This window comes from Lissotriton vulgaris, chromosome 12 (genome assembly GCF_964263255.1).
Source record: "Lissotriton vulgaris chromosome 12, aLisVul1.2, whole genome shotgun sequence".
Classification (NCBI taxonomy): Eukaryota; Metazoa; Chordata; class Amphibia; order Caudata; family Salamandridae; genus Lissotriton; species Lissotriton vulgaris.
This window is the reverse complement of record NC_141700.1, coordinates 640,183,546-640,205,345: the sequence shown is the minus strand read 5'-3', so window position 1 is coordinate 640,205,345 and position 21,800 is coordinate 640,183,546. Positions and strand designations below refer to the sequence as shown.

Here is a 21,800-nt window from a genome sequence, read left to right as displayed (position 1 = left end):
CTCGGTCATGTGAAATAAAGACCTCTCTGCAGTATATTGTATTGTGCATCCCTTATACACAGGGGAGCGTATGATGGAGAGAGGTTGATGGGGTCGATGACGTAGGATGTGCCCTTGTCAATCAGTCAAATGTCTTTGTATTGCCAGAGCCAGGTCGCAACCATTAGGTTGCAACTCTTGATGCAGCAGAGCCCAATGAAATGGATTTGACCTGCCCCCAATCTCATGGAACAGTAAGTAGCCTGAGCTCTACCTGAGCCCGCTGGCGCTGGCGCGAACCAGTGCTGTCAACCGTGGGCCATGCATTACCTGAAATGCAGCTGACCCTGTCCCGATATATTCAGCCTTCTAGAGGCACCGGTGTAATGGGAAATCTCTCAAGTCCGGACAGATGTCTGCCTCTTTCCCACTCTTATTTTACTAGGAATGCACACTGTTGTTGTAATTGATTTGGTTTACCATTCTTTGTTCCATGATATGATTTCTTGCTCTAGTTTGGAAAGCGTATTGATCTACGACAAGACATTGACTTTATAGAATCCTCAAGCCAGTGGGCTTGTAGAAATGGCCAATCACTTTATCAGTAAAAGGAGTTCAGATACATATCATGTGTGATGCTCCTGTCGAGGCTATCCTGCACAATAGATTATGGGTGTATCACTAGACATAAGATAGTACTGTAAGTGTTTGACCATTCGATTAGTCCATTAGTTAATGAACTCCAGTCATCAAACTGCTTCCAGGATGCCAGAGATGTAAAGCTTAGTGTGGATGAATTAGGATGGAAGTTATAAGTATTCGCCCAGACACGGCGAGCGCAAGGCACTCAGGAGTTGTGCGGAAATAGGGTTGGAAGTTCTATTTGAGGGTGAATAGGACAATTTTCTATTACGTTTTCTGTCGTGCAGATGGCTGAAGAGGTCACAAGTAATTAACGACTTGGAATTTTTTTGTCAGGTCTGTCTTTTTTAAAGTTATATATTGAACGTTAAAACAACTGCTTAGCTCTATATCTCCAAAGCAAACACAAGGAGATGATGGACGGAGCGCTGAAACTTTTCAGTCACTCACGCCCAGTTACAGATCTGGGTTGAATCCATCATCATTCTTTAGCTCACTTCGCCACCCCAGTTCAGATCCAGCTATATGCAAATCAGTCTTGACCCTGTGCCTCATGGAAACAGTCCAGCCCGAACTGCCAAGCCAGGTCTTCCTTGAACCGGAAACAATCATCCTAGGACAGGTTTCTGGGTAACACCCTTCATCAGCCAGGCTAGCTTGAGTCCAGTGGCAAAGTGAGCAAGGGACCCACGTCTGGGCATACCCTGCCAACTTATGGCAAACAAAGCAAACACAAGGAGATGATGGACAGAGCGCTGAAACTTTTCAGACACCCACCCCCAGTTACAGATCTGGGTTGAATCCATCATCATTCTTTAGCTCACTTCGCCACCTCAGTACAGACCCAGCTATATGCAAATCAGTCTTGACCCTGTGCCTCATGGGAACAGTCAACCCAGATCTGTGACTGGGTGTGAGTGTCTGAAAACTTTTAGCGCTCCATCCATCATCTTCCTGATTCAACCCAGATCTGTGACTAGGGGGGGGAGTGTCTGAAAGCTTTCAACGCTCCGTCCATCGTCTCCTGGATTCAACCAAGATCTGTGACTCGGTGTGAGTGTCTGAAAACTTTCAGCGCTCCGTCCATCATCTCCTTTGATTCAACCCAGATCTGTGACTAGGGGTGAGTGTCTGAAAACTTTCAGCACTCCGTACATCATCTCCTTGTGTTTGCTTAGCTCTAAATCTCCAGCACTTTGTATTGACAGCACTCTGAGGCGGGATAAGATCTTGTGATGAATGATGATATTGTGTTTTTCACGTCTCTAGAGTGTGATGTTTTCCCCATTTCTACCCCATCCCAGGCTGATGGTTTCGGGATCGTCAGCACTTCCTGTACCTGTCCTGGAGAAGTGGAAGGATATCACTGGCCATATCTTGCTCGAGAGGTACGGCATGACGGAAATCGGGATGGCGCTTTCCAATCCTCTGAGAGGACTGCGTGTGCCAGGTAATTGAGACTATAGTATCTGCAGAGCCGGCACTTAGAATTGTCTCCAGCATCATCTTTTGTGTGTCTGTGTATGTACCTCTCCTTGCAGGAAATGGCATATAGCTATTGGACTGATTTGTCAACTGTTGATCAATGAGACTTGAGGTTCTTCCTTGCTTGAACAACTTGTTTGTTCTTCAGCAAATCAATTCCCTTTTCTGCCAAAATTGGGAACTATAAGATGTAAGCACCAACTGGATGTTAAGTGTCATCAAAAAGACTGAACATCCTTATTCATGGGCAACTTTACTCTGCGGAAGGGTCTGAGGAATGATAATGGCCGCTTCAGGTTGATTCATTTGCTCAACCACCTTAAAATAGTCACAAAAATTGTCTTGTACTCATAGACAAAATTGGCTCAAGGAAGACATTGTAATACAATATTTCATATTGGCTTTATGAAAGGTATTTTGGTGATGCACAACGCAGTACTGCCATTGCTGTGTGCAGCTGCAGATTTTTCACTGACTTTTGCTGTAACAGATAGGTCACTTCTCTGGTGGAATCTGTTGTACCAGAAGTTGCAACTCTAGGGACCTTTCATTGATCATTGCATTAAAATGTACAATCCTCATTTGGCACTGTTAAATAAAACTCATATTTGCTTTAAGGATGGGAAATTGCTGGAGCAAGGGGGATATGAGCTATTGACATGTACAACTTTAAATGCTTCAATTCGGGGGGTGGCCATATTTAAGAAAAGGTTATTTAAAGTAGAAATTCTTAAAGCAGCTTCTGATAAGTCAGGACAGTGGGCAATTGTACAAATTAATTTAGCAAATGGCAAATATGTTTTTTGTGCTTTATATGGTTCGAATATTGATGATGCTCCAGTTTTGACCGATTAAATATAGAACTACTAGAGTGGGAGGGGGAGTTAATACTTATGGGGGATTTCAATTGTGTTATGAATTACGCACAGGATACGACGAAGCAAGGTACATCTCAACGTATGCGTAAGACTAGAGCTACAATTTTAGAACTTTCACACATACACAATTTAAAAGATGTCTGAAGGAATCTCCATCCTAAGCTTGCGGGTTATACTTACCGTATTTTCCGGCGTATAAGACGACTTTTGAACCCCTGAAAATGTTTTTGAAAGTCGGGGGTCGTCTTATACGCCGGATACAAAATTAGACCCTTTGTTTTCATGGATTTTTCGACAGCGCGGACTACTCTTGGGTGCGAGTTCGAGCTGCACCATTTCCCGCCCACGCTTGCGACCCAGCGGGAGCGTGGGGGGGCTCTAAACTGCCGTCCGACACAAACGGGTAAAGTCCGCGCTATATAAAATCGCATGCCTGCAGCCAGGGATACCGAGCAGCTTCCACAGGCGTTTCTGTAGGCACAACTACCGTGGAGCGGAACGTTTATTACATAAACCCATAGTACAAAATGAACAAATTAGAAAAAGCAAACGTTAAGTTACATGGATCAAGTGCCTAGACTGACCTGCACACGCGCCTCCACATCCCCAGGCAGATGGATGAGGCAGCAGGAGGTCCTGAAATATAACAGGCAGCTCTGAAGATGGCGGCCCCCACTGTGTTCCACATGTGCTGATCTCTCTCTCCTTCCAGAAATCTCATGCTCGTCGGAAGGAGGGGAGTGTCAGTACCACGTGATCTCCTCAGTCCATGGAGATAGAAAGTTGGACTGCGCTGGAAGTGGGGGTCGTCTTATACGGCGAGTATAGCATGAAACCTAAAGTTTATCAAGCAAAGTGGGGGGTCGTCTTATACGCCGGGTCGTCTTATACGCCGGAAAATACGGTATTATTCAGCGCCTCACAAAATGTGCTCACGCATTGACATGGCATGGGCCTCTGACAATATATTGGAATCATACAAAATGAAGATCTGCCCTAGAGTAACTTTGGATCATAATCCCATCCTCTTACGATTTAATATTATATCTAAGAAACAAGAACCTAGGATATTTTCATTTCCCAGATATTTGATATCAGATTCAATATTTATTACTCAGTTGAAAGATCATATTAAAGAATTTCTGGAGTTTAACATGAACTCCGCTCCACTTATTTATGTTTGGGATGCTTGCAAGGCGAGTATTAGAGGGTTTGCCCAGCAGTTTATACTTAGGCAAAATGCAAAACGAAAAAGTGAGATTTGTGATATTACATCAAGCATTCGGTCATTGGAGAAACATCTGGCAGAAACTCTTAGACAAGAGGCTATAGGGGTATCTACCTCTCAAAATACAGCCCAGTTAGAACTTAAATTGTTTACTTTACGATCTAATACTAAAAAACTTTTTAGAGAGAGAATTAGTTTCAAGCTACATAAGTAAAAGCTATCGCAATATGAGAGTGGGGATAGAATTGGAAAAATTCTTGCTTAGAAAATTGCTGAGGACAGAGCTAGCTCTTTAATTAAAAGTATAAAGGGAGCTGACGGAGTTATTTACAACCAACCAGGACAGATTCTGCAACAATTTGTCACGTATTATAGTAAACTTTATACTCCTGAGCAATGTCCCACGGAGAATAGCCTGCAGAGATACATTCGAAAGAACTGGGTACTAGAAAAGGAAGTAGAACCGATGGAACAATTAGAAAAAGAGATTACTCTTTTTGAACTTACACTTGCTATTTTTTCTCTTCCTTCGGGGAAAGCAGCCGGAGATGACATGCTTCCAATTGAATTATATAAAATATGCGGCGATGAGTTGCTCCCTCTTTTGTGTTCTGTTATTAATCAAATAGGTGACTCTGGCAGGGCCCCCAATTCTTGGAGGACGGGAAGATAATATTTTTTAAAAAAAAGAATAAAACACCGATTGAGTATGGGTCTTATAGGCCCATCTCTTTGAATAATGCGGACGCCAAGGCATACGCCAAATTGCTGGCCATGCGGCTAGCTCCACTCATGCCTAAATTAGTTAACGAACAACAGCATGGCTTCGTGATAGGCAGGGACACAACTGCACACATTAACATGGCTGTTACCGCGTTTGATGTTGTTGCAGCTATTAATCCCTCCCCACTCGGCATGGTGTTACTAGATGCTGAAAAAGAATTTGACCGAGTGGGGTGGGATTATCTCTGGGCAGTTCTTACTGAAATTGGCATTAAGCCACAATTTTTAAGGAGAATACAGGCTCTGTATGATTGTCCAAATGCAAAAATAGGATATGCTAATATGTTGTCCCCTAATTTTCCTATTTTAAGAGGCACTCGTCAAGGGTGCTCCTTATCACCGCTCTTATTTGCTCTTTATATGGAGCCATTTATCAATGCTTTACAGTCTCAAGAACGTATTAAGCCATTTAATGATGGCACTAATACCCTTAAAATCACAGCTTATGCCAATGATTTGGCATTATACACAACAGAGGTTGCAGAAGCAATGGTTGGAATTATGGAGGAAGCAAATGATTTCGGTGCCGTTTCCGGATATAAATTAAATTTGAATAAAATGCAAATTATTGTGAATTATAAACAGCCAGTCCCAGTCTTGGGTATTTGCCACACAGCTACTTATTTAGGTATTAAAATATCATCTAATGTTAGAGATATCAAGGTACTCAACTATGATATCTTACTAAAAGGCACCACAGTTCTCCTCAAAAAATGGCATAAGGTCCCCCTCAATTGGTTTGGACGGATAAATCTTATTAAAATGAACATCCTACCCAAACTTTTGTATTTGTTTAGGTCTATCCCCTTGCTGGTCAATAACCTATTTTTTAAAAGGTTAGATGGCATTCTTGGCAGTTTCATTTGGGGCTATAAAAAAAGCCGCAGAGCACTATCCCTATTGAAGCTGCCATTTACTAAAGGTGGGCTTAATTTCCCAGATTTTAGAATTTACTTTTTTGCCTCTTTTTTGGGCTGACTTCGTAGTCTCTTCAATTTTAGCAGCTCGTTTTATTTCCACCAATTCATGCTAGGATCAGATTCTAAACAATTTCTTGCGAGAGCTAACGACTTGAATTACTTTTAAAAGAGTCAAGTTCAAGACCGCTAGGGATGCGGTTCGTATATGGAATATAATATTGGCTATTGATGTGACTTCCCTCTTCCATCCTAACTTAACACTCTGGGATAACCCGGGATTACCGGGAATTTTTAGCGATAAAGTAGGGAGAGTGTGGGCTAATCTTGGTATAACTAGGCTAGGGGATTTATATGGCTCAACTGTTTTTTGGGAGTTTGAAACACTTAAATTACTTTATAAATTACCGGAACATATGCGATTCAAATATATACAAATTCGAGACTTTTTTATCGGCAAAATGAAACTAAAAGAAGTATCAGACTCAGATATATGGACTTGTATTTATGGAGAAAAAGTAAAGCTTTAATCAGTGTAGGCTATAAATGCTTCAGTCAGTTTAAGGCTGATGAATGCCCTAAGCTTGCTCAGAAACGGGCATCTAGATTGGGGATGTGTATATCCTCGAACAACATCTCTAGATTTTTACATAGCATCAATAGTCTTGTTCATTCATCTAGTTTAAAACTCCAAGCTTACAAAACTGTCTGTCATTTATATTATACTCCGTTACGAATTTCTAAATGGTCTGAAAATAATGCTACTAGTGATCACATCAAATGCCCTAAGTGTGATCAATTGGCAGCCGACCTTGAGCATATGCTCTTTTCATGTCCACTGCTGCGTGCATTCTGGGACGGCATAGAAAATATTCTGAGGCGGAAACAAATGATTTCTACCCCATTATCAGCTAAGATGGTATTATTAGGTATGCAGCCAACTACTGGTTTACTTAAAGATTTGCTATTTGTTTTGATTTCATGCGCAAGATTGATCATTGCAAGGGCATGGATATCGGTCAAACCACCTCATGTAACCGAATGGTGGTCTTTGGTGAACAAAATCTTTGACATGGAACTCTCTCTAGCGAGAACAAGAGGGGCTCAGTCACTTAAGAAATTAGAAAAAATCTGGGGAACTTTTTTCCATGTGTGAATTGAATTTTTTTTTTTTTGGGCTGCTTATTGCTCTTGCTGTTTTTAAGTCTCGTAGAGAGACCTATTACGGTGAACCCAAAAACTTTAACTAAAGCGGATTTCCACGAGTGCATGAGTTCTCGTGACCGCGCTTTTATCCGAGCCGCCTGCCTCCAAGAGCTTCAAATTAAAGCCATCTGTAGCTTCCCCAGCGCATTCGGCCTCACTTCTCCTCCCCCTAATTAACACACACTTCTTTCACGGCGGCCGTGCTTCAAAGGGATCCGCTCCGCCCCCTGCTGCATTCACTTTCCCTCCACGTTCCCTCTTCTTCCTTCCTCTCCCCGTCTCCCTCGTGACACCTCTTTGCCCACTTCTTGTTTCTCTCTCGTTCTCTTGTTTATTGTCACTCATTTGTTATGATAGACTTTCCATCCACACATTTTTATTTTTGGCGTGCTCCTTTTTAAAACACCATGTACGAGCTTCAACTCTGTTCGCCGCATCTTGTTGCAGGATGCACCAAGAGCTTTTAACAATGGCGCACGGGTTCCTATGTTTTCCTACACTTATCTGTGAGACTCCCCTCGTGCGCGCGCGTCGCGCTCCGCCTCTGCTGCCACTTCAGCTCACCAGGCTGCACACCCCCTCGCTCACCAATGTCCCTCCCACCCTTCCTTTGATGTCCGAGTTCTTACAGGCTCCTCTCCGCCCCCTTCCTTTAATGGCCCTCCTCCAGCACAGAGCGTGCATTGCTTGTTCCCAAAGTGCTTTCAAACCTCCCGTATAGCACTGAAATCCCTCCTCAGGGTTACATCTCACTCTACTCTTCCCTCTCCTTCCCCCGTGCTCTGTCCCCCCAACACTCTCAGTTCATGTCCGTTCCCTACTCTTCCATGTTACTGCCTTGTTTCCCCGCCATCCCTTTTAATTTTATTTGCATTTCCATTGTATCGCACCCCCTACACACAGCAGCCATCTCTGTTGGAAACAGCACACTTCTGTGGTACAAACACAGAGTTAGTATGCTCCCACTTCACTTAATCTCCCCGTGCGGAAGCGTCCTCACACCACTACCTCCCACCCGTTCTTTTGCTTTTGTTTGCTTGTTCAAATAGCTCTCATTCACGACCGGATCGCCAAGACTGAGTTCGAATTGACGAGCATGCTCCACTTGCGCCTGGACATCTTTCTAGTCTTTCCATCACTTACCGTTATGAAAAGGCTTTGAACAAATATGAGGCGGACAAGCAGGGCTACAAGAGTTGGTTAAAACATCATGTACTAGCTTTAACGCGGTTTCGCCGCATCTTGTTGCAAGATGCACCAAGAGAGTCAGACTCCTGCGGGAGAAAGCGCTCTGATTGGCTGCTAGCAACATGGCTCGGGGAGGAGAGCCATGCTCCCACCATCCCCTGCACGGCCACCCTCTCCTTTTAAATTAGTTATGGCCCTAGGGCAAGAGTTCCCCTGGGCCTATTTGGGACTAGGACTGGGACTATTTGTCCTGGGGTCCCAGGGACCTCTTAAAGTTTGGGGAAGGGGCCTTCATGCCCCTCCCCTTAATATATATGTGTTGGTCCTGAGAGATGGGGTCCTCGGGCCCAAAAACTAACCCTGCACCGTGTTGCCAAAGTGAATGCATGGCGTGGGGTTGGAAGTGTACGGTGGGTTGGCGGTCTTCAGGTGGGTTTCCCCTCCTCTGTAAATGCTGCGGGAGTTGGTTTCCTCAAGGTGGGTTGGCCACAGGGCATGGCTTCAGGCCAGGCTCTGCAGCCTACCTCTCTCCCCACACGGCCTAAGGTTGTGCTGTGCACAGTGTGGAGTTGGCTGCCTCTGGATGGTAGGCCACAGGGACTGGCCACAGGCTATGCCCAGTAAACAGCCCCCTGCTGCACACGACCAAAGGTTGTGAGCAGCGTGTAGTTGGCTGTCTGTGCTGTGGGGGTTAGTCAGAGGGCTATAACATCCGAATTTCTGTGGAGTTTTTTTTTTAGTTTAAAATGTTACTTTGTTACTGAACATTTCACCTAAATATAATGTTACTTTAACCTTTGTTTTTTCCAGTGAATTACATATACATACATATATATATAGATCTATTATTTGCAGTTACTACATTAGGAAATACAGCCCAAAGTAGAATCCTCTTTTGCATCTGGAGTGGAATCCGTCCCTTGTAATGAGTGTTTTATAATTTTTGTACGCAACTTTATGGTTAAAGGGATACAGATTACCAGTTTATATTTTTCAGGTCCCTCTTTTAGACACAGAGAGGGCAAAGCCAACATTTTGTGGTCATGCCCAGGAAACGTTCCTGCTTGTGCTGATTACATGCTGCTGTTTAAATCGTCTGAAGATCTTTAATTCTCCACTGTTTAAATTGTCATAATGGGAGCCCATGAGATATTCAATCTTTTATTTGTATGGATGACTTAGTTTAGAATTGGTAAGTTGTATGTGAAAATGATGCAATTATTACATTACAAATTCTTAAAATTTTTATATGACTTTATAAATACAAAATATGCAACTCCAGAATGCATCAGATACGCTGCCTTAATCTGGCACATACCTATTTGCCCTCCATGTATCAGATGTTTGAAATTCAGTTTTTTTCATCTCCGAAGTCATTACACTTCTTAATTCATAAGTGTGCATGTCTTGGTATGCCTGTATCACAAGCCTTGCTTGGAAGCAGTAGAGCTCTGTAAATTGTCGAAGAAGAGAACATAGCAACTTTGCAGATATGTTGGCTAGAGGGTTTGAGCGATTTGAGGAAATGTTGTGGGAGGTTATGGGTGGGATGCAGAGGAGTTTGCATTTTTGATGACATGCTTCTTACAGAGGTGGGTCTGTAGCTTCATCTGAACTACGCGGGCAGTGGTATGGATGCAATGGATTTCCGCTCTCTGAAAACTGAAACGCTCTCTCCCTGGCATTGCACACACAGTGCTGCCATATCACAGCAAATGCGTTGTTCCCACTGCAGACGCGAACCCACTCCTGCACTGGGAATAGCACATTAGTGAATGACAGATCGGCTGTTTGCAGCTGGTGTTACGCTTTTCACTGTGCAGGAGGCAAACAGCCTCATTTCAATGGAGGCGAGAGATACATCTGTAGGCGGGTGCATTAAGTCACTGACCCTGCCTGCAGGAGTAAGTCTGGGCACTGGAACTCCATTTCCTGCCATGCCGGGGATGGTGCGCTGCCTGAGTTCTACTTCTGTGAAACGCACTATATGTCCCTCCATGTATTATGTTTCAGACACAGGGGCAAAGGAGTTCCTCATTAGCACTGAGCCAAGCCCTGATACAAAGGAGGAAATGCGCCTTAGAGATCACACCACCAGACACTTCACCCAGCATGTGTGGCTCCTTCTGTAATACCAAAGTACCCTGGGAGTGCAAAAGTGTGTGACATTTCAGCATGGCTGTTGTGTACAAGTGCATGTTGCGCAATGTTGATATATCTGTGTGGGCATCATGGCTTCTGTAGGCCCTGTGCTATGGTATTAATCCGGACTGCTGATGTTTGTCTTAAAAGGCCCCGGTAACCCCAGGTTTTAAGAATGATCACTGTAAACGTTTCACACTCAATCATTGCACTTGAATGTATCTTATCGGGCAATACAGCACCCATTGTGCTGTAGCAGTGAGTGGACCAATGTAAATGATAAGCATTGCCAGCGCGCCATTGTGCTGTGCTCGCACCTGCATCGGGCTGGACACAAGCGATTGGGTATGCAGATGTGGTCGTTTTCCATGCATGTGTTCCTCAGGGCATCTTCACATCTTGTTCCTGCGTTAATTGAAGCAGGAGATGAACACAATCTATATATTCTATTCACAGTTTTAATTCCATTAACAGTTAATTGTTCTCTGAAGGGCTCCATTGCCTCAGGGAATAGGTTTTGGTCTAATGCTTCGAAAATGTATTCATGGGATAGTCTAAAGGAGTTTATTGGCACTATTACTTTTAAATGCTTTGAGATTTCATCTTCTCACCAGAATTTCCCAGGAAAGAGTTTTAAGAGGAAATTGATTATTTTCTGTTGCGCTCAACAATTCTTTTCATTGGCTGCCAATCAGCAGCAGCATGGGTCAGTGCCAAGCCTGGCCATTGCCTGGCTCAGCTAATGCCTTAGCAAATCAGTGCCCGCCTTGATCAGTGGCTGACAGTCATTGCCAGCCCCAGTAAATACCACCCCAGTTATGGTCATTCTCAATCCGTGCCGTCCCCATTCTAGCTCCAGTTCATGCCAACACAAGTGCATGCCATTCCTAGTGCATGCAATGGCCAGTCCATGCCATCCCCTATCTGTGCCATCCCAGTTTATGCATCTCCCTTCATACCAGGGGTCTCCAAACTGGTCCTGGAGGGCCGGATCCATGCCAGATTTTTAAAATTACTACATGTATCTCAATGGGGATATCCCAAAAATCTGACATGGATCCGGCCCTCCAAGACCGGTTTGGAGACCCCTGCTTCATACCATCCGCAGATATTGCTGTGCTCACTTTTTGGCATCCCATGTCTTCTCCAACCCCATGTCATGCCAGCCCTTTTCCGTTCTGGCCCAGTCCTTGACAGCTTTTCTTGTTCCTGCCGCAGGCAGTCCCTATCCATGCCACTCCCAATCCATGCCGGCTCCAGATTGTACCATCTCGGTGCCCATGGCATCCCAAATCTGTGCAGGTCCCAGTTTGTTACGTCTCCTCTCGAGTTAGCCTCACTAGTTAAGCTATCCAGTGTTTTGACAGTAACATTTTTATGTCTTTATAAAATGCCCTTCTCATTACATTAGTCGTTTTGCAGTAAGTTTGTTTCTCTTCTTAGCCTCCTGAAATCATAACCGGGTTGTTTTTAAAATTCTCTGCATGTCCTAATATTCACTGTAATGTGCAGTAAAAGGAAGCATTCAAGATCGTCTTAACGTGTTGCAGCCCCTCTCACTGCAGATGTTGTCTAGAGCGGGCGCTGTGGTGTGTAGGCCATCATGGGTAATGCTTCCAGACTGCCTTCAGCCATTGACATGCAATAGACCATGGTGTCAGTGTTAAAGCTTCCCAGAATGCCTTCTTAACAAAAATTAAAGTTACACCACATGGTCAGAAAACCAATAGGAGGAATCTGTAAACTTTCCGCCTAGGTTAGATATGGAGCTATGTTAGACAAGGTTATTTTATGTTAGATTATTCTGTTTTCTTGTATAGTGCACGAGCTGCCAGGTACCATACCTTTTATTGCAGTGGGCAGGTTTGGGTCTCTGGTTGTGGGTTCCCTCTAGTGGATTTCTGTGTCAGGAGGTGGGTAAGGCTGACCGCCTGTGGCCCGAGTAGGTTTGTGTGAGGTGTCCTGAGGGAGTTGCTAGGTTCTCCTCAGGGCATGAAGGAATAAGCAAACATTGAGGAGATCTTTTTGAGTTATGGTGGAACAAACTTTGAACACAGGAGCTTCAATTCATCATAGGGTTCAGGCGGGTTGTGTTAAAGTGCTTGAGGTGAAGTGATTGAGGTGGTGCTGCTGTTCATGCTTGGGATGTCTTGTAATTTGGCCGGGGTAGGTGATTTGAAGCCTTGGCAGCTTGTTCCTACGTCAGCTGCTCTGACAGCGCATAAACTGCACCAGGCGCTCTAGTTCCTTTGCTTTGGTGCCTGTGTCTGGTAAGCAGCTTAAAACAATGTGATGTTCTTTCTTCCATGTCCTAGGCTCCAACGTGTCCAAATCCCAATATTTTCTCATTCTCGAAAGAGTATGCTCATGTACTCACCAGTCCCTGGCCTTTTTAGTCCTGTCTATAGAAGTTTCCTCTTCTGTACCTTCTTGTTCTAGCTCCTAGACTACATATGTTTGCTTCTATTATTCTTTCTATTGAATATGATTAATGGCTGTTATGCTGGCTACACAGCTTCACCAGTCTGTAGGACAAAGATAAGACAAATACGTTCAGTTGCACAAAATAAAGTCAGCTGCCACCAGCTCTAGACTTCCAAAGACAACAGAGTAAAACACTCAGTTCAAGAAGAGGAAAACACTAACAGATCTAGGGCTAGATGTAGGTAAATCTAATTTACCGACTCATAAATACCGAATTTTACCGATTCTGTATTTATGAATCGGTAAATTAGAAGGAGGCAGATGTAGGTAAATCAAAAATCTAATTTACCGAATCTGTAACATTCGGTATTTACCGTACGGTAAATACCGAATCGGTATTGCCCATTGATTCCTATGGGCCTTGAAGCCCATAGGAATCAATGGGCAATACCGATTCGGTATTTACCGAATCGGTAAATACCGAATCCTGCAAGGGTGCAGGGGGTGTCACTTTGACACCCTCTAGCACCCCAAGTACAGGCTTGTGTGCCATGTGGCACACATACATGCTCTAAGGGCATGTCTGTGTTCACATTGCACAGGTGTGCATGCACAGATGTGCATGCACACCTGAATTCGGTATTTTACCACACAATAGGATTGTGTGGTAAAATACCGACTCTTAAGGGCCTGTGGCACTCTTAGGAGTGCCAGCTACATATGGATTTACCGAATCGGTAAATATACCGATTCGGTATTTTACCGATTCTGTAAATTTACCGATTCGGTAAATTTACAGAATCTGTAAAGTATAGGCCCCCTACATCAGAAAACCCTAATACCGGTCGGTAACGGCCGAATTCGGCCGTTACCGACCGGTATTAGGGCTCCTACATCTGGGGCCAGATGTAGGTAAGTAACATTTACCGAATCTTAATTACCGAAAATTACCGAATTTTACCGATTCGGTAATTAAGATTCGGTAAATGTGAGGGGTTGGTATGTAGGGAATCCAGATGTTCCCTTTTACCGAATCGGTAAAATTCGGTATTTACCGATTCGGTAAATACCGAATCGGTAAAGCCTATTGATTCCTATGGGCTTCAAAGCCCATAGAAATCAATAGGCTTTACCGAATTTCACAAGGGTGCAGGGGGTGTCACTTTGACACCCCCTGGCACCCCCTAAACAGGATTGGGTGCCATGTGGCAGGCATACAAGCCCTAGGGGCAGGTCTGCCTGTCATATGGCACAGGTGTGCATGCACACATGTGCATGCACACCAGAATCGGTATTTTACCATCAAATAGTATTTGATGGTAAAATACCGATTCTGTAATGCTTGTGGGACTCAGAAGAGTCCCACCTACATATCAATTTTACCGAATCGGAAAAAATACAGATTCGGTATTTTACAGAATCGGTAAATTTACTGATCGGTAAATTTACCGATTCTGTAAAATACAGGGCCCTACATCTCAAATTGCATTTACCGGTCGGTAACGGCCGAATTCGGCCGTTACCGACCGGTAAATGCCTACCTACATCTGGCCCCTGGCCCCTAGTCCTTTTGCAGCGCAATTAAATCCTCTCAGAAGCAATCTCAAACACTTTAATTATTAGTAAAGCAGGATTGCTGCTAATGGCAAAGATCTGCTGGAAATCTACAGAACCACCCACAGAAAGCAAAGCACAGAACTACACATGTTGTTCTAAGCTGCCAATGGCAAGTACTCGCCAAAGCTGACACTGAACGTAAGATAGAAACTCTACAGTGAACATCTAATGAAATCAGCTAGCCACGGCTAACCCAAAACACAAAATTAAAATTGTGTCTGAAGTAGCCAGCTTAAAATGAATTTAAACTGGCACTACAGATAACCTACTATTTCACCCTTGAAAACTCTCCACCATCTTCAACTGAATCAAGGATCAAGTTTCAAACCTTTTACATTGTAGCCCATGCATAGTTTTGCAAAACTGGGTCTAAAATAGAAATGAGGAATAGAACAAGAGAGTGCTGGAATGTTCCTTTTACAGGACAATGCCCCTCACCTACCTGCAGTGGCATGCGTCCTCATTAGGAAACCTCCTCACATTGCGAACCTAATCACAATGCGGGCTTACAACCCCCTTTCTGAGAGGGAGGAGCTCAGGGATGTTTTCAGTGTTTCAAAAGAGGTCTCTCTAAATTCAATAGAAGAGAAGGGTGTGGTGAGGTAAGAAAAGAAAGATGTGTGTGAGTGAGATAAAACTAACTTTAGGGTAAGCCAAACAGTTTTATTGGAGCGTCCGTAGGTTAGGGCTAAAAACAAGTACTATGAGGGGAGAAGATTCAACCTTTCATAGATAAGTGGTGGTCAACATGTTTCTGCTTCATACTCTCTGTATTGGTGCGGCGGCTTTCATCAGGACCTAAGTAGAAAAATTGTGAAGAAAAAAGGTGGGTTAGTTGTGATGCGTACATCGCAACAAACTTATCAACCTTGAAAGTGAAATACTAAACCAATGGTTGGAGTGAATCCTCACTGACAGGTGTACACTGATAGTGATGTGTTACCTGTAAAGTGTACTTAGATTTTTTGGACACCAAGATGATATTGATCACGTCTGAAATCCTTTAATTGGCTATTGATCACACTTGTTTTCCTTTTTATCTTTTGAGTGATTGAATGACTTAATTGGTGTATGTTTCTCGACATCTTATCTCTTTACAGGTAACACATCACTACTAGTGGACACCTGTCAGTGTGAGGATTCACTCCAACCATTGGTTTAGTATTTCACATTTCAAGGTTGGGAAACACGAGGGTTATTCTACGCAGAATTGTAGTTCATGCCCGGTGAGTGACATACTGCCCTCTAGTGGCCAAGATTTCAACCCCTGGTTGGGCATAAATGCCACTGCAAATCAAATGTAATCAGAAATTTGCAGCATCCCATCCTGTAAGGAAACAGTTATTTGGATACTGTGCGTTGAAAATCAAATAGTCACTCGGATATTGGTGCATCCTACAAAAAACACAACATCTCTTGGATCAGTACAACTGACCAAATCTGAAGTTGCTCTATAATTTCAAGAGCATTGATCTAACTAGTGTGGGCTGCCAACAAAGAACTGTTGCAGAAGACCTGCCAAAGAATTAACTTGATCAGAACATGAGAAATTAAAGGCCAGGCATACGGTATCAATTGAAAACATAGAAGGTTGACCAGAGGAGTTAAAGCCTGAAAATAATTGATTTCAATTGTTTTATAGTAGTTTCCAGACTTAAAAATCAAAAAACAACTTGAGTTTGAGTTCTGGAACCATTATGTGTGATCCCCATGACATATTCGTCTGCATAGATAAAAGGAAATGTGCCAATCAACTGGGAAAAGTTGTGTTTGTGAAATTATCTGGTATCAAGCCCCACACTGTTGTATGTTGGGAGCATCTTAGAAACAGGCAACTGAACGCTTGGAAATATACATACCCTGCATCTGCTCATACCATGGGCTATGTACCAGGAGGGACTGAAAAGGGAACAGAAATATGAAACTTCTCTCTGGTTCAGAGACTCCCAACACACATGATTCTGCAAGGAGGTGTCTCAGCTGATAGCCTGAACAAATGAGTGAACTGGGATGTCTTCATGTCACACCATTGGAGCGGCGTGCAGTGTCACCAAGATAGACGCCCTTTTGCATCATAGAATGAAAACCACAAGATTCCTTCATGAGTAAAAAAAAAAAGCGTGAACTTCATGCTCTGCACTGTGATTAGCAGTTGTTTGTGTATTTACCGAAAATACAGCCAGAAGACAATTGTTATTTTGTTTTTTGATTGAAGGTTTGGGAGTGCTCATGAACATGTTCAGCTGAGGGATGGCGGTGGTAAGATTTGGTGAACAGTAAATGTGGGCACCGGCCGAGAAGAGGTCACCACCTTTTCTCCTCTTGTACTTGTCAGGAGCATCATCTGAAGATGTGGTGTCCCTCTTTGAATGCGTTCTAGATAGTTAGACCCCTGGTTGCAGCTTAGAAATTGTTTAATGGCAGAGATTTGGGTTGGAGCTGAACATTTCAATGATAAACGCGTGCAGGAGCGATGACGCCATGATCCCAGGCTCCCCAAGAAACAGCTTTTGAATAGCTGATGTGGCTCAGTGGCTGCCTGGGCTGTAGATATTGGAAGATTCCCTAACACACCCCTGACTCTGATAGGCCGGGCGGGCTGGGGCAGAGGCACTTGCCTGACATGTGAACCCCACTGTCAGAGTGGCTAACTAATCCATATGCGACCTGTCCTTAGATGTTTCCACCACTTGCGACCTGTCCTTAGATATTTCTACCACTTACGACCAGCCCTTAGATGTTTCCACCACAAGCGACCTGCCCTTAGATGTTTCCACCACTTGCGACCTGTCCTTAGATATTTCTACCACTTACGACCAGCCCTTAGATTTTCCACCACATGCGACCTGCCCGTAGATTTTCCACCACATGCGACCTGCCCTTGGATGTTTGCACCACATGCGACCTGGCCTTGGATGTTTGCACCACATGCGACCTGCCCTTGGATGTTTGCACCACATGCGACCTGGCCTTGGATGTTTGCACCACATGCGACCTGCCCTTAGATTTTCCACCACATGCGACCTGCCCTTGGATGTTTGCAACCTTGGATGTTTGCACCACATGCGACCTGGCCTTGGATGTTTGCACCACATGCGACCTGCCCTTAGATTTTCCACCACATGCGACCTGCCCTTGGATGTTTGCAACCTTGGATGTTTGCACCACATGCGACCTGGCCTTGGATGTTTGCACCACATGCGACCTGCCCTTAGATTTTCCACCACATGCGACCTGCCCTTGGATGTTTGCAACCTTGGATGTTTGCACCACATGCGACCTGCCCTTGGATGTTTGCACCCTTGCATGTTTGCACCACATGCGACCTGTCTGTCCTTGGATGTTATAATATGAAAAGGTTGGGTTTGATGCACAGCTGTTATTGGTAGATTTATTCAAGTTAAATATACTTTATTAATGTTTGTTGGTGCTCAATTAGGAGGCGTCGAGAGCCCCACGACGTCTGGAGAACTAGCAAGAGAAGTGAGACCAGATGGTATCTGGTGTCATCCCTAATTGGCACACAATTTGGTTGTGTTCCCCTGGATCAGAAAAACACTTTCATTCAAATGTTCATTTAGACCTTGTTTTATTTAAAGGTTGTTCATGATTTACGCAGTATTTTCTGTTGTTTTGAATCAAAGTTCATCAAATTATTTCATGTTTCAACATCAGGCAAATATCAAGGCGTGTCCAATGCATTTCGGGCACTAACATAATGTGCCCTTCATCAGGGAAATGACACTACAAATTAAAATAAAACATACTATCAATGATACTGGTCTTAACTCATTGTCATTACATTCAATATCAACCACATAATAAAAACATGCAAAAAAACGTGTATGTCATGCATTTGAAAAATATATATTCAGTGACATAGTGAATGGTGGTTGGGGTTTATGCTGGGGGTTATGAACGGAATCAGTTCTCTTAGTACTCACATGCCTGTCATGTTGGGATTGCAGTTAATCTGTAACAGATAGGCGTTTGTTAAGTGATTGTCGAAAGTACGAGAGTCAACTAAAAGAAAGAGACTAAATTAACGCACAGTTGCGTGCGCGCTGTGGAACAGCGTTGCGGATTTCCTCACTAACCTGTGTTTTAGAAAGCGCTGCAGTCTTCTCGTTTGCCGATTTTCAATGAGCCGGTGTCAGCGAGAAGCTACCGGCTTTCGTGCATCTTAAGGAAGTTCTCTCGGTCACATGAGATTGAGAGAAAAGAAAGACTACCGTGTTTGTTACGTGTGACGGCTTGTGCGCAGCGGGTTATCACTTATTGGGTTTAACTCGTGAGGTACATAAAGGTAAAATGTACAATCTAAAAAGATGTAGGTGCGTGTTTGGGGAAAATGCTAAAAAAGAAGAAAAAAGAAAAATAGGTGGTCTTGGTAGGGATTCAAACTTGCTAAAAGGAGTGTGATGTGTGGTGTATTGAACGCTTAGCCAGTGGAGCTACTGGGTAGCGGTTGTCAGTCTGGTGAAAATTAAATGGGTTGAATTAGTGTCAAGATGTTAGGAACATATAACACAATAACGTTACAGACGATTGCTGGAGCTATATATTTACAAATAACAAGAAAATTCTATCCTTTCATTTAGCCCAGCAGGTTTCTGGGTGGATAATTTCTGGATCCAATAATTTTCTCTACGTAAAAGATGCTTGTTATTATTTACGCCCTCATATTTAGGTACAGTCTCTAGTACCATGAACTTGACTTGAGAAACATTATGTTGGGCTTCAACAAAATGCGCCGAGAGTGCTGATTTCGTATTCTTGAGTCTGATGTTTGACTTGTGTTCGGTCAAACGTACTTTTATACGTCTCTCAGTCTTTCCTACATACATCTTCCCACATGGGCATTTGATCCCATATATTAGATTGGTGGAATCGCAGGTGGCATTGACATGTAGTTTTATGGCGTAACCTTGTGTTGGGTGGTTGATGGTTTGTCCCTTAATTATATTGTTGCAATTGCCACAATTTAGACAGGGTTTAGTTCCACGATATGTGGTGGTATCCATAGGTGTTTGTTGCAGAATTTCTCCTATGTTTTTAGCTCTTGTATAGGCAAATATTGGGAGTTGTTCAAATGCTCTGTTGAAGTCCGGTTCTATATTCAGTATGGACCAGTGTTTCATTATTATCTGTTTGAATTTTCTGCTGTTTGTAGAGTATTTGGAAACTACTACCATCCTGGTTTGTTCTGTTTTGATGGTTGGTGTAAGTAACTTCGATCTTTCTATTTTGGATATTCTTTCTTTGGTTTCCTCCATTAAGGTTTTAGGATAACCTCTTTTTACAAATTTAGTTGTCATCTGTTTCAGTCTGACATTTAAGGTAGTTTGATTAGATGTGATCCGTTTAACTCTTGCCATCTGTGAGTATGGGAGATTTCTGATCAAATTAGGTTCGTGAAAACTGGAATATAGTAGCATATTATTCCTGTCTGTAGGTTTGACATAAAGGTCTGTTTCAAATCCATTGGGTGTTATCATGACATTCACATCCAAAAAGTTAACTGATGTGTCCGAAATGTTCCACGTTAGTTGAATCCTTTGGTCGATGTTGTTGAACTTATTTAGTTGATTTGTTAGTTTCTCCTCAGTTTCCGTCCATATGATGAAATAATCATCGATGTACCTCAATATCATTTTCAGATGATCTGTCCAATTTTTATCATTCAGGATGTGTTGTTTCTCATACCAGTGCATGAACATATTGGCGTATACCGGTGCGGCCGAATTACCCATGGCCATTCCAGTCATTTGTTGGTACCACTTGTTGTTAACTCTAAAGTAGCTATGGTACAGGATAAATTGCATTAATTCCATCAGAAATAGCTGGAAATCTTGGTTGATATGCATGTTTAGGATGGCAGCTTCTATGGCTTCAATTCCCATATTGTGTGGTATGCTGGTGTACAGGCTACAGACGTCTGCTGTGCATAACAGTATTTTCTCATTCGGTTGAAGTTCTACTTGTTGGAGTTTTAACAAGAACTGTGAGGTGTCTTTGATGTATGTACAAGTTGACTGTACAGCTGGTTGCAAATACTTATCGATTAGTTGGCCAATCGGTTGGTGTATACTACCTCTGGTTGAGACTATTGGTCTCATGGGCGGATTTCTCAGGTTTTTGTGAATCTTGGGTGTCATTCTTAGTGTTGGACTTTTAGGATCGCTGGTAGTAAGGAAGTTCTTAGTTCTCTCTGTGATGGTTCCTTGATCGTGTGCATGGTCTGTGATCACTTTTAAGTATTTAGCATATTCCATAGTCGGGTTGAAGTCCAATTCCTTGTATGTTGTTTTATCCCTAACGTGTTCTACAACTTTTTCATTGTACATTGACCTGTTCATGATGACCATTGCGCCTCCTTTGTCTGCTTTGGTGAGGATTATTTGGTCATTAGTTGCAATTCTCTTAATGGTGTCTAGATCTTTTTGCGTTATGTTTTTCTTCTTAGGTTTTACATGTTTGAGTTTATTGAGATCTTGTTTTACCAAGTTTTCAAATAGATCGAGAGTCTTATGGCTGGAAGGTGCCTGGAATGTACTGTGCGGACGTAGTCCCAATAGTTGGTCTTTTTCCTGTGGTGGGCGTTCCGGTAAAATGTTGTCAAAGAAGTGCCTCAATTTGAGTTTTCGCATGAGTTTGAAAAAACTTACTTCTTCTTCCAAGTGGTCTGTTTGAGTAGTTGGTACAAATGAGGTTCCTTTCTCAAGTAGTTTCAGTTCATAAGTGGAAAAGTGGTGGTCACTTATGTTGATGACTAAGTTATCTTTGGTTAATTCTTCTTCGGTTTTTTCTCCAACAGCTTGGTGGTGGCTGTCGTACTCCTGGTTGTGGGTGGTTCTCTCTCCTTTTCTTTTTCTTTTTCCTTGCCCTCTCCTGGGTCTCCTTTTTGAGCTTGGCCTTGGTCTAAAAAAGGACTGCTATCTTGCGGTTGGGTATCAACCACTAGACCTAGGACAAACCAACCCAGAAGAGCACCACAAGAATCTGCTCCAACTGAGGAAGCTACCACCACCCAACCGCAAGATAGCAGTCCTTTTTTAGACCAAGGCCAAGCTCAAAAAGGAGACCCAGGAGAGGGCAAGGAAAAAGAAAAAGAAAAGGAGAGAGAACCACCCACAACCAGGAGTACGACAGCCACCACCAAGCTGTTGGAGAAAAAACCGAAGAAGAATTAACCAAAGATAACTTAGTCATCAACATAAGTGACCACCACTTTTCCACTTATGAACTGAAACTACTTGAGAAAGGAACCTCATTTGTACCAACTACTCAAACAGACCACTTGGAAGAAGA

General features: G+C 43.2%; 1 protein-coding gene across 1 annotated transcript in view; it reads left to right on the top strand.

Moving 5' to 3' along the window:
• ACSF3 (acyl-CoA synthetase family member 3) overlaps positions 1 to 21,800 on the top strand; it is a 407,668-nt gene that overhangs the window by 73,462 nt on the left and 312,406 nt on the right. The window contains exon 5 of the mRNA XM_086945801.1: positions 1,926 to 2,071. Coding sequence (XP_086801927.1) covers positions 1,926 to 2,071 — 146 coding nt within the window. The remainder of the gene's footprint in view (positions 1 to 1,925; positions 2,072 to 21,800) is intronic.